This window comes from Homarus americanus, unplaced genomic scaffold (assembly GCF_018991925.1).
Source record: "Homarus americanus isolate GMGI-L3 unplaced genomic scaffold, GMGI_Hamer_2.0 scaffold7412, whole genome shotgun sequence".
Lineage (NCBI taxonomy): Eukaryota > Metazoa > Arthropoda > Malacostraca > Decapoda > Nephropidae > Homarus > Homarus americanus.
Genome location: NW_024741140.1, coordinates 57,601 through 72,500, shown reverse-complemented (window position 1 = coordinate 72,500; position 14,900 = coordinate 57,601). Strand labels below are relative to the sequence as shown.

The following is a 14,900-nucleotide window of genomic DNA, read 5'->3' as shown; positions in this document are numbered from 1 at the left end:
GAGGAGGAGGACTGTGATGATGATGGGAGGAGGTGTGGGGAGGAGGGAGGGAGGAGGACTGTGAGAGGGAGGACTGTGATGATGATGAGGAGGAGGAGGAGGGAGGGGGGAGGGAGGAGGAGGAGGAGGAGGAGGGAGGAGGGGAGGACTGTGATGAGGATGAGAGGAGGAGGAGGAGGGAGGGAGGAGGAGTGTGAGGAGGGAGGAGGAGGAGGAGGACTGTGATGATGAGGAGGAGGAGGTGTGGGGAGGAGGACTGGATGAGGGAGGAGGAGGAGAGTGTGGGGAGGGAGGAGGAGGAGTGTGGGGGAGGAGGAGGAGGAGGAGGAGGAGTGAGGAGGGAGGAGGAGGAGGACTGATGATGATGAGGAGGAGGAGGAGGATGTGGGGAGGAGGAGGAGGAGGAGGTGGGGAGGAGGAGGAGGAGTGTGGAGGAGGAGGAGGACTGTGATGATGATGATGATGAGGAGGAGGAGGAGGAGTGTGGGAGGAGGAGGAGGACTGACTACTAACCGAAGAAAGTGATGATGATGATGAAGTAGTGATGAGAGAACGTAAGAGGATGATGGAGGCTTGATAGGGTCGCGTGATGGACGACACTGCTATCAGGGAGGGGTGGTGAGGACGGGGGGTGGGTGAGGGGAGGGAGGGTGGGTGGTGAGGGAGGGAGGTGGTGAGGAGGTGGGTGGTGAGGAGGGAGGGTGGTGGGGAGGGTGGCTGGTGAGGAGGGTGGCTGGTGAGGGGTGGCTGGTGGGGAGGGTGGGTGGTGGGGAGGGTGGGTGGTGAGGAGGGTGGCTGGTGGGGGTGGTTGGGAGGGTGGGTGGTGTGGGAGGGTGGCTGGTGAGGGAGGGTGGCTGGTGAGGGAGGGTGGGTGGTGAGGGAGGGTTGTGAAGGGTTGTGAGAGAGAGTGGTGAATTAAATTGATTTTAATTGTAACAGTTTATTTAGCCAGAAAAAACACAGAGTGGATAATAATAACAATATTAACATGGCTGAGCCAGTTGAGAACATAAGAACATAAGAACATAAGAAAATAAGGAGTCTGCAATAAGCCGGTTGGCCTGTGCATGGCAGCTCCTGTCGAGAGTTACTACCACTCTCTATCATCCATGAATCTATCTAGTCTCTTTTTGAAACTTTCCAGAGTTCCCGCACTTACTACAAAGTTGCTAAGCTTGTTCCACTCGTCCACCACCCTATTTGTGAACCAGTTTCTTCCTATCTCCCTCCTAAACCTAAACTTATCCAACTTGAATCCGTTGCTCGAGTCCTATCCTGCTCGTATATTATAAGAACTTTATCTATCCCTTTATTGATTCCTTTCACCCACTTAAATACTTTATCATATCTCCGCACTAAGTCTCGGAATCATTTTGTCATTCTTCGCTGCACCGACTCTAGTGAATTTATATCCATTCTATATAGGGCACCAGAACTGAACCATAATCGAGGTGCGGCCTGACTAGCGCAAGATATAGTTACAATAAACCTCTGCACTCTCGTTACTTACACTTCTAGATATAAACAATACTCTGTTTGCCTTATTTCGAACATTAACAGCACTGTTTTCTAGGCCGTATGTCCGGGCTTACAAGTACTATGTGTCTCTTTCAGTCGACTTCTCTAGGTTGCTGTTGTTAAGGCTGTATATATTATAAGTATTTGTTCTTCCAATATTAAGTACCTGCACTTGCTGGTGTTGAATTTCATTTGCCATTTCAGACCACTGCAGTTTATTTAGATCCTCCTGTAATGCATTTGCATCCTGCCCTGAATTAATTTGCCGCCCTATTTTGGTGTCATCACAGCATGTCACTGCTGATCCCAGTATCTAGATCGCTTATGTAGATTATGAACAAGAGTGGGCCTAGTACTGACTGGGAACCCCGATTTTTACGGCCCCTCAGATTTAACACCATCTACGCTGACTGTGCGTTCTATCGGTGAGCCATGATTTTATCCAATTTAAAACTTCCCTCGATACCATGAGCCTTAATTTTCTCAGAAGCCTCTGATGCGGTACTCTGTCAAAATGCTGCTTCTAAAGTCTAAGTAAATAACATCGTAATTTCCGTCATTATCTACGACCTCGAAGACTTTCCTAAAAAACGTTAGCAGATTTGTTAGACAAGATTTTCCCTTGTTAAACCCAGGTTGAGAGTCGTAGATTAATTTGCTTTTCTCTAGATGCGATCGGATGCTATCTGCTATAATTGATTCAAGAAATTTCCCCACTACTGACGTCAAACTGATCGGCCGGAAGGGATCCATTTATTTCTCTTTCAATTTTGAATGTGATACTAGGGACAATATCATTAAGCTTGTCTAAAAATTCCAAAGGGTCACTGGTTTTAGGCCAAAGACAAAGAACATCATCTACATATCTATACCATGGAGGAATAAAGTCCACTATATTGGGTAGTAATCTAGACTCAAAAAACTCCATATAAATACAGGCTAGAGGAGCAGAAAGACAATTACCCATGCTCATGCCAAATATTTGCTTGTAGGACTTCCCATTTGCTCTTAACACATTGTCAGTTACGCATAACTCTATCAATTTGAGGAAAGTATCATGTTCAATAGTTAAATCTAGCAGTTGTAATTTATCTTTAAGAAATGAAAGTAGATCTTTCACAGTTACTCTAGTGAAAAGTGAATTTACATCAAAACTTATTAATTCGCAAGGTTCATTGTGTTTTTGAGTTTATCAATTAAATCACTGCTATTGTGTATATGTGAATTAGATATTTGGCCTGTAAGAGGGGATAGCATCTTTACCAGCCACTTGGATAATTTGTAAGTAACAGAACCCACAGAACTCACGATAGGACGTAATGGATTGTTAAGCTTGTGTGTTTTGATCAATCCATACATATAAGGTAAAGTGGGATTGATTTGAGAGAGCTGTTTAGTGAGATCGGGGTTCTTTTTCAATAACATTTTCATTTTGGAATTAGATAACTTATTAATATTTTCCAGGGGATCTTTCGTAAGCTCACAATACGTGCTTTCATCACTTAGTAATGAATTCATCTTATCATTGTAGTCATTTTTATCCAAAATAACAGTAGCATTAGACTTATCAGCCTTGGTAATATGGATATTCTTATTTCTTTTCAAGTTTATCAAGGCTGTTTCAAATCTTTTTGGAATGTTTGAAACAAATTTCCCATGTAAAACATTATGTATACAACCTTTAGCTATGGAAATATCTTCATTTGTAACATCTGACGACTTATTCTTTTCCAGGTTGATTATACCTTTAGCAACAGTAAGCGGATTAACGCACCGTTGAGTGATAGAAAACTTCCTACCAAAAACAAGAACAAGTTTCTCATTTGTCTGTAGATCATAAGATGATAAGTTTATGAACAAATTTGGATCACTCAATATAATCAACACCTCAACCCGCCAGGATTCGAACCCTCGACCTACATATACATATACACATACTGTACACACATATACTGTATATATAAATTGCAGTGGAATTGAAAATGGGGGAGCAGTACAACAGGGGTTTTGATGATACAATAAAAGCAGGTACTGTAAATCTAGTAAGTGTTACAAGAAATGTTAATACTTAGACAATAGATATTTTTTAAGAGATGATTTAAAGGAAGGGAGCGTAGTCTTTGCTCAGATGGGTGGGGGTAAGTTGTTCTACACCTTCACACCGTGATATTTTCTGGAAGTCTGGGACTGAGAGGAGCTCATGGGGGGTGGTCTTAGTAGCTCTGGGTGCCTTAAGTTGTATCTCTGATTATTCCGGAACTGGAAATAATTATTGTCAAGCAAGTGATTGATAGATTTGTAAACAAAGAGGGCACAACAGTAGGTGTTAATATCTTAGAATTTTAAAAATTTCAATATAACAAATTTTTCGTTTATGGGATCTGTTTTTTTTCAACTAGGTCATTGTCCGTACAACTCTCTTTTGTGCAGTAACCAGAGATTGTGTTTTTGAAGAGCCAGAGGCCCCCCATAGTGTGTGACAGTGTATCAAGTGTTGGTAAACAAGATCATGATAAATTTCTTTCATTGCTATGAGAGTGAGTAACTGTCAAGTGTGATACATGGTACCGCACTGTTTATTGACTTTATTGTGGATGGCTTGTATGTGGTTTCTCCAGTTAAGTTTCTCATCAACAATAACTCCGAGGAACTTAGTATTTTGTTCTCATTTGAGGACTGTATTACCAAGGTACAGGGGGTCCAGATCTAGGGGTTAGTTTTTCCTTCTGTGAAAGATCTTGTAGTGAGGGGTGGGTGGGGTGGTGAGGGAGGGGCACAGTGGAGGGAGGGTGGGTGTGAGGGGAGAGTGGGTGGTGTGGGGAGGGTTGTGGGAGAGAGAGTGGTGGAGGGAGGGTGAATGGTGAGGGGAGGGAGGAGGGAGGGAGGGAGGGAGGGAGGTGGTGGGAGGGGAGAGGGTAGGTGGGGAGGGGTTGGGGAGAGAGAGTGGTGAGGGAGGGAGGGTGGGTGGTGGAGGGAGGGTGGGCGGGGAGGGAGGGTGGTGGGAGGGAGAGGGTGAGGAGGGCTGGGGAGGGAGAGGGGTGGGTGGGGAGGGGAGAGGGGTGAGGGGAGAGGGGTGGTGGGGTGGGGAGGGGTGGGAGAGAGAGTGGTGAGGGAAGGAGGGTGGGTGGTGAGGGAGAGTGGGGTGGGTGAGGAGGGTGGGTGGTGGGGGAGGGGTGGTGGGTGGGGTGGTGAGGAGGGTGAGGGAGAGTGGTGGTGGGGAGGGTTGGGTGAGAGATTGGTGAGGAGGGGGGTGGGTGGTGGAGGGAGAGTGGGTGGTGAGGGAGGGTGGGTGGTGAGGGAGGGTGGTGCGGGAGACGCCCGGGTCGTGACATATTAGCAGACTGTGTGAGATGGTTCCTGAGAGAGAATCGGTAGGCATCGTTATCAGTAATGAGCTCTCTCTCTCTCTCTCTCTCTCTCTCTCTCTCTCTCTCTCGGATGAGTGTTGGTCGTAGCTGCGTTAGTGTGGGGAAGGTTTGAGAACATCTGCGTCATGGAGGTAAAGTGTGGTGAGTGGTGGCCCGGGAACGGTCAACATAGTCAGCAGTTGTGGTGTAGCTCGGTTGTCAATATTAATAAATCAACAATTTTTAGTCAAATATGTCAGAGAATTTTAACAGATCTAAAGGACTATGACTTTTTTGTATAAACTTGTTATTGATTTGTAATAAATTAATTATTTCAGTTAATGATGTGACCTTCCTCACTCCTATGTTTATATAGTGCGCAGCTTTATTTAATCTTGATTTAATTCGCACCATTAACATGAATTATTTATCCATGATGTACTGTATTAAATTAATTTTAATTATAGAAGAAATCGTCGAGTTTACATTGATGAAAAAAACCCAAATATGAACATAGTGTGGAGACCGTGTACACTGTGCGGACCTTCGATGGGTGAGAGCGGTTCCTCTTCACTGGACATCTCCGTCACACACACTGTTGGTGACCGTTAAGTTATAAAGTGTTCTTGTTCTTCTGTTCTGTCTTCTCCTACAGTGTTATGATTTATGTGGTATATTATAATTTCTTCATCTAAAGTATATCGATATAGTATACGATTGTGTGCTGTTAACTAACGATATATGAAAAGTGAAACGTATTTTGTTTACTTATTTTATTACCAAATACAAAGTTAACTTGAGCGTAGGCTCCAGCATTGTCCACACACCCTACCGGTACATCACCAACAACAGCACGAATTTCGTGTTAAGTTGGTGACTGTACAGGAACAGTTAACACATGTGGCAGTGTTTGGTGGTTGTTGGGTTCAGGACTGTGTGTCTGCCATGGCAGACTCTCTACCGTCTTTGACGTGGACGGCTGGCTCCCATACTTCATACTCTGTTGTAGTTTTTGGCCATTCGTCATTGTTTAATTTTCCAGCCGTTGCTTACCTGTAACATAAATGGTGAGGATCAGGGTTATAAAGAGTTAAATTAATATTTTCATTTCTGTTATCGTTTACGAACAATAAGAATTAAAAACTACAGATGCAACAGCCAGCCGACTGAATATAGCACTCGCCTTCTGTCATCAGGAGCACTGGTTCAAACCTAACCATGCTTGATACACGTGAGGAACTGAAGGTGGTCCGAGTATAATGTGAGCCACACTATGTAACGAAGGCTGCATGCACACTGCCCCAAGAGCAGGAAGAACTCAATAGTGTACGTTCTATTCCAGGAGAGACGGAGCACCTGGGTCGTGTCTGGCAAGGTCAACACAGTGTAGGCGGGGTGGCTCTCGCTCTGTATTCTGGCCTGTTCGCTTATGGTGGCTGGAACTACCTCAACTTCGTCACTGAAGAACTGAAGGACCCGTACAGGTACAGTGAAGAGGAGACCAACTTTTCTTACCATGATTTTAAGGGAATTCTGTTGGGATTCTCTTTATATCTACCCACAGGTTTTCTTCTCATTATGTTTATAAATTCACCGGTTTTTACTTATTTTAATTTTGTTTGTCATTGTATTAACTCACACGCTTAGTGACTCACGCAGGCACTACTACATATACTGTGTTAGTGGCACTACTACATATACTGTGTTAGTGGTACTACTACATATACTGTGTTAGTGGTACTACTACATATACTGTGTTAGTGGTACTACTACATATACTGTGTTAGTGGTACTACTACATATACTGTGTTAGAGCACTACTACATATACTGTGTTAGTGGCACTACTACATATACTGTGTTAGTGGCACTACTACATATACTGTGTTAGTGGTACTACTACATATACTGTGTTAGAGCACTACTACATATACTGTGTTAGTGGTACTACTACATATACTGTGTTAGTGGCACTACTACATATACTGTGTTAGTGGCACTACTACATATACTGTGTTAGTGGTACTACTACATATACTGTGTTAGTGGTACTACTACATATACTGTGTTAGTGGTACTACTACATATACTGTGTTAGTGGCACTACTACATATACTGTGTTAGTGGCACTACTACATATACTGTGTTAGTGGCACTACTACATATACTGTGTTAGTGGCACTACTACATATACTGTGTTAGTGGTACTACTACATATACTGTGTTAGTGGTACTACTACATATACTGTGTTAGTGGCACTACTACATATACTGTGTTAGTGGCACTACTACATATACTGTGTTAGTGGTACTACTACAAATACTGTGTTAGTGGTACTACTACATATACTGTATTAGTGGCACTACTACATATACTGTGTTAGTGGCACTACTACATATACTGTGTTAGTGGCACTACTACATATACTGTGTTAGTGGCACTACTACATATGCTGTGTTAGAGCACTACTACATATACTGTGTTAGTGGTACTACTACATATACTGTGTTAGTGGCACTAATACATATACTGTGTTATGTGTAGTGGTACTACTACATATACTGTGTTAGTGGCACTACATATACTGTGTTAGTGGCACTACTACATATACTGTGTTAGTGGCACTACTACATATACTGTGTTAGTGGTACTACTACATACACTGTTTTAGTGGTACTACTACATACACTGTATTAGTGGTACTACTACATATACTGTGTTAGTGGCACTACTACATATACTGTGTTAGTGGCACTACTACATATACTGTGTTAGTGGCACTACTACATATACTGTGTTAGTGGCACTACTACATATACTGTGTTAGAGCACTACTACATATACTGTGTTCGTGGTACTACTACATATACTGTGTTAGTGGCACTACTACATATACTGTGTTAGTGGCACTACTACATATACTGTGTTAGTGGTACTACTACATATACTGTGTTAGTGGTACTACTACATATACTGTGTTAGTGGTACTACTACATATACTGTGTTAGTGGTACTACTACATATACTGTGTTAGTGGCACTACTACATATACTGTATTAGTGGCACTACTACATATACTGTGTTAGTGGTACTACTACATATACTGTGTTAGTGGTACTACTACATATACTGTGTTATGGCACTACTACATATACTGTGTTACTGGCACTACTACATATACTGTGTTAGTGGTACTACTACATATACTGTGTTAGTGGCACTACTACATATACTGTGTTAGTAGAATATCACATTATATTCAAAGTTAGTGGCACCTACTACACATGCCTGTGTTTAGTGGCACTACCACATACCGCGTGTTAGTGTGGCACTACCACACATACTGTTAGTGGCACTACTACATAAAAGTAGTGGCATCACTACATACAGCAAGTTGCACTACTATTATTACACTGTGTTAGTGGTACTACTACATATACTGTGTTAGGGGTGGTACTACTACATATACTAAAGTTAGTGGCACTACTACATATACTGTAGTTAGTGGGTACTACTACATACACTGTAAGCAGTGGCACTACATACACACACTGTGTTAGGGTGGTATCACATATGGCTCTGTATTAGTGCACCACACACATATACTGTGTTAAAGTACCACATATACTGTGTTAGTGCTACTACTCACATAATGTGTTATATACACATGTTAGTGGCACTACATATACTGTAAGCAACCACATATACTTGTAGTTAGCACTACTACACATAATTGCAAGTTAGTGGCACTACCACATATACCTCATGTAAGCAGGATAACTACCACATATACTGTGTCTTGGTACTACTACATACTGTGTTATACCACAAGACATATCAGTTAGTGGCACTACTACACATACTGTGTTAGTGGTACTAATACATACTGTGTTAGTGGCATTACTGTGATACATCGTGTTATGTATCATATACTGTGTTAGTGGCACTACTACATATACTGTGTTAGTGGCACTACTAAAGGCATTAGTGGCACTAATACTACATATACTGTGTTAGTGGTACTACTACATATACTGTGTTAGGTGGTACTATCATATACTGTGTTAGTGGTACTACTACATATACTGTAAGCATTAGGTGGTACTACTTTCACACACATACTGTGTTAGTGGTACTACTACATACTGTAGTTAGTGGCACATATACTGTGTTAGTGGCATCTGATTGGTATATATTGTGTTGAGGGAAATAATTACTACACATACTGTAGTTAGTGGCAATTACCACATACGTTAGTGGTACTACCACATATACTGTATTAGTACACTACTACATATACTCTGTATTATGGCACTACTACACATACTGAGTAAAGTAAACACATACTGTGTTAGTGGTACTACCACATATACTGTGTTAGTGGTACTACTACATACTAAAGTAGTGGTAATTAATAAAGTGAGTACTGTGTTAGTGGCACTACTATACTGTATTAGTGGCACTACTACACATACTGTGCTAGTGGTACTACTACATACATCAGTAGTGGTACTTACTACATACTGTGTTAGTGGCATTGAAGACATGTACTGCGTGTTAGTGGTACTTACCACATACACTGTGTTAGTAAGTAATTCACTACATACTGTGCAAGTTAGGTGGTACTACACACATACTGTGTTAGGTGGTACTACTACATATACTGTGTTAGTGGTACTACTCATATACTGTGTCTGTACACCACTACATATACTGTAAGTAGTAAATTACCATATATCGTGTTAGTGGTACTACTACATACTGTGTTAGTGGCACCACTACATATAATTGTGTTAGTGGCACAACACATACTGTATTAGTGGTAATTACTCACATACACTGTGTTAGTGGTACTACTACACATACTGTGTTAGGTGGTACTACTACATACCTCGTGTTAGTGGTACTACTTCACATATATTTTGTGTGTTAGCAGCACTACTACATATACTGGTATTAGTGCACACATACTGTAAGAAGTGTACTACTTACATATACTGTGTTAGTGTGGTACTACTACACATACTGTGTTAAAGTGGTACTAAATATATACTGTGTTATAGTATGTTCACACACATACTGTGTTAGTGGTACTACTACATACTGTGTTAGTGGCACTACTACATATAATGTATAGTGGCATTCACACACATACTGTGTTAGTGAATTACTACATACACTGTGTTAAAGTGGCAATTACCATACATACTGTGTTAGTGGTAATTACTACATACACTGTGTTAGGTGAAGCACTACTACATATACTGTGTTAGTGGCACTACCACATATAATTTGTGTTTATATACTACCACATATACTGTGTTAGTGGTACTACTACACATACTGTGTTAGTGGCACCACTGCAGTTACAGAAGTTAGTGGCACTACTACATATGTGTTAGTGGTACTACTACATGCATTGTGCTGGCGGCACTACTACATATACTGTGTTAGGTGGTACTACATACTGTGTTAGTGGTGTACTACTACATACTGTGTTAGTGGCACTACTACATATACTGTGTTAAAGGGCACACTACATATACTGTGTTAGTGGTACTACTACATATACTGTGTTAGTGGTACTACTACATATACTGTGTTAGTGGTACTACTACATATACTGTGTTAGTGGTAATTACTACATATACTGTGTTAGTGGCACTAATATACTGTATGAAAGTGGCACTACTACATATACTGTGTTATGGTAACAATACATATATACTGTGTTAGTGCACCACTACATATAATTGTGTTAGTGGTAATTACCACATATACTGTGTTATTGGTACTACTATATACTGTGTTAGTGGTACTACTACATACTGTGTTAGTGGTAATTAATTACATACTGTGTGTTAGAGCACTACTACATATACTGTGTTAGTGGTACTTACTACACATACTGTGTTAGTGGCACTACTACATATGTGTTAGTGGCACTACTATATATAATTGCGTTAGTGCACTACTACACATACTGTGTTAGTGGTACCACTACACATACTGTGTTAGTGGGTACTACTACATATACTGTACAGTGGCACTACTACACATACTGTGTTATGGTACTACCACATACTGTGTTAGTGGCACTAACACATAATGTGTTAGTGGCACTACTACATACTGTGCTTAGTGGCACTACTACATACACTGTGTTAGTGTGTTCACTACATATACTGTGTTAGTGTGGCATCACTACATATACTGTGTTAGTAACACATACATCAAAATAGTGGCACTCACATACACTGTGTTAGTGGTACTACTACATATACTGTGTTAGTGGTACTACCACATATACTGTGTGTTAGTGGTACCACTACATATAGTACCACACATACTGTGTTAGGATAACTATATACTGTGTTAGGAGCACTACTAAGGTATACTGTGTTAATGGTACTACTACATATACTGTGTTAGTGGCACTACTACATATAAATGTTAGTGCACTACTACATACTGTGTTATGGCACTACTTACATATACTGTGTTAGTGGCACTAACACATATACTGTGTTAGTGGCACTACTTCAGCATAGACGTGTTTAGTGGCACTACCACATATACTGTGTTAGTGGTACTACTACATATACTTGCAAGCGTTAGTGGGTAATATTTACACATACTGTGTTAGTGGTACTAACACATGCTACTGTGTTAGAGCACTACTATATACTGTGTTAGTGGCACTACTACATATACTGTGTTAGTGGCACTATCATATACCAAAATAGTGGCACTACTACATATTACCGTGTGTTAGTGGCACTTACCACACATAATTTCCGTTAGTGGTAATTACCACACATACCAGTTAGTGGCACCACTACACATACCTGTGTTAGTGGTACTACTACACATACTGTGTTATGGTACTACTACACATATACTGTGTGTGTTAGTGGGTACTACATACACTGTGTTAGGGTGGCACTACTACACATACTGTGTTAGTGGCACTACTACACATACATACTGTGTTAGTGGCACTACTACATATACTGTGTTAGTGGCACACATATACTGTGTTAGTGGTACTACTACATATACTGTGTTAGTGGTACTACTACATATACTGTGTGTTAGTGGGTACTACTACATGCATACTGTGTGTTATGGGTACTACTACATACTGTGTTAGTGGCACCACTACATACACACTGTGTTAGTGGCACTACTCACATACTGTGTTAGTGCACTACTACATATACTGTGTTAGTGGCACCACTACACATAATGTGTTAGTGGCACCACTACACATACTGCAAGTTATGGCACCACTACACACACTGTGTTAGTGGCACCACTACACATACTGTGTCAGTGGCACTACTACATACTGTGCAGTGGCACTCACACACATACACAGGGTAGTGGCACTGCCATATACCGGGGGTAATGGCACTGCTACATACTCAGGGTAGTGGCACTGCTACATACAATTAGGGTAGTGGCACTGCCACATATAATTAGGGTAGTGGCACTGCTACATATACTAGGGTAGTGGCACTGCTACATATACTCAGGGTAGTGGCACTGCTACATATACTCAGGGTAGTGGCACTGCTACATATACCAGGGTAGTGGCACTGCCACATATACCAGGGTGGTGGCACTGCTACATACTCAGGGTAGTGGCACTACATATACCAGGGGTAGTGGCACTGCCACATATACCAGGGGTCGTGGCACTGCTACATATAATTAGTAGTGGCACTGCTACATACACCAGGGTAGTGGCACTGCCACATATACCAGGGTAGTGGCACTGCTACACATACTCAGTGGCACACACATACCAGGGTAGTGGCACTGCCACATATACTCAGGGTCGTGGCACTGCCATATACTAGGGGTAGTGGCACTGCTACATATACTCAGGGTAGTGGCAATGCTACATATACTCAGGGTAGTGGCATTGCCACATATACCAGGGTAGTGTGTGGCACTGCTACATATACTGTGTAGTGGCACAGCTGCTATATACCAGGGCAGTGGCACTGCTATATAATTAGGGTAGGCACTGCTACATATACTAGGGGTAGTGGCACTGCTACATATACTCAGGGTAGTGGCATTGCTACATATACTCAGGGTAGTGGCACTGCTACACTCAGGGGTAGTAGTAACAGCTACATATACTCAGGGTAGTGGCAATTGACACATACTAGGGTAGTGGCACTGCTACATATACTCAGGGGTAGTGGCACTACACATACTCAGGGGTAGTGGCACTGGCACATATACCAGGTGCACTGCTACATATACCAGGGGTAGTGGCACTGCTACATATACTCAGGGTAGGCACTGCTACATTTACTCAGGGTAGCACAGCTACATATACTCAGGGGTAGTGGCACTGCTACATGGCACTCAGGCAGTGGCACTACTACATATACTCAGGGGTAGCACTGCTACATATACCAGGGTAGTGGCACTGCTACATATACTCAGGGTAGTGGCACTGCTACATATACCAGGGTAGTGGCACTGCTACATACCAGGGTAGTGGCACTGCTACATACTCAGGGTAGTGGCACTGCTACATACCAGGGGAGGCACTGCCATATACTCGGGGTAGTGGCAGTGCTATATATACTCAGGGGTAGTGGCACTGCTACATACTCAGGGTAGTGGCACTGCTACATACTAGTGGCACTGCTACATATACCAGGGTAGTAGCACTGTTACATATACCAGGTTAGTGGCACTGCTACATATACTCAGGGGTAGTGGCACTGCAACATATACTCAGGGTAGTGGCACTGCTACATATACTCAGGGTAGTGGCACTGCTACATATACTCAGGGTAGTAGCACTGTTACATATACTCAGGGGTAGTGGCACTGCTACATACTCAGGGTAGTGGCACTGCTACATATACTCAGGGTAGTGGCACTGCTACATATACTCAGGGTAGTGGCATTGCTACATATACTCAGGGTAGTGGCACTGCTACATATACTCAGGGTAGTGGCACTGCAACATATACTCAGGGTAGTGGCACTACTACATATACTCAGGGTAGTGGCACTGCAACATATACTCAGGGTAGTGGCACTGCTACATATACCAGGGGTAGTGGCACTACTACATATACCAGGGTAGTGGCACTGCAACATATACTCAGGGTAGTGGCACTGCTACATATACTCAGGTTAGTGGCACTGCTACATATACTCAGGTGGCACTGCTACATATACTCAGGTTATGGCACTGCTACATATACTCAGGGTCGTGGCACTGCTACATATACTCAGGGTAGTGGCACTGCTACATATACCAGGGTAGTGGCACTGCTACATATACCAGGGTAGTGGCACTACTACACACTCAGGGGTAGTGGCACTGCAACATATACTCAGGGGTAGTGGCACTGCTACATATACTCAGGGTAGTGGCACTGCTACATATACTCAGGGTAGTGGCACTGCTACATATACTCAGGGTGGCACTGCAACATATACTCAGGGGTAGTGGCACTGCAACATATACTCAGGGTAGTGACACTGCATACAATGGGGTAGTGGCACTGCTACATATACCAGGGTAGTGGCACTGTTACATTATGGGGTAGTGGCACTACTACATATACTAGGGTAGTGGCACTGCTACATATACTAGGGTAGTGGCACTACTACATATACTCAGGGGTAGTGGCACTGCAACATATACTAGGGTAGTGGCACTGCTACATATACTCAGGGGTAGTGGCACTGCTACATATACTCAGGGTAGTGGCACTGCAACATATACTCAGGGTAGTGGCACTGCAACATATACTCAGGGTAGTGGCACTGCTACATATACTCAGGGGTAGTGGCACTGCTACATATACTCAGGGTAGTGGCACTGCTACATATACTCAGGGTAGTGGCACTACTACATACACTCAGGGTAGTGGCACTGCAACATATACTCAGGGGTAGTGGCACTGCTACATATACCAGGGGTAGTGGCACTGCTACATACCAGGGGTAGTGGCACTGCTACATACTCAGGGTAGTGGCACTGCAACATAT

General features: G+C 42.6%; 1 protein-coding gene across 1 annotated transcript in view; it reads left to right on the top strand.

Moving 5' to 3' along the window:
• LOC121875590 (large neutral amino acids transporter small subunit 1-like) overlaps window positions 1-14,900 on the top strand; it is a gene marked incomplete at its 5' end in the record, with an annotated part of 106,624 nt that overhangs the window by 50,588 nt on the left and 41,136 nt on the right. Inside the window, 1 exon segment of the mRNA XM_042380173.1 lies at window positions 6,208-6,349. Coding sequence (XP_042236107.1) covers window positions 6,208-6,349 — 142 coding nt within the window.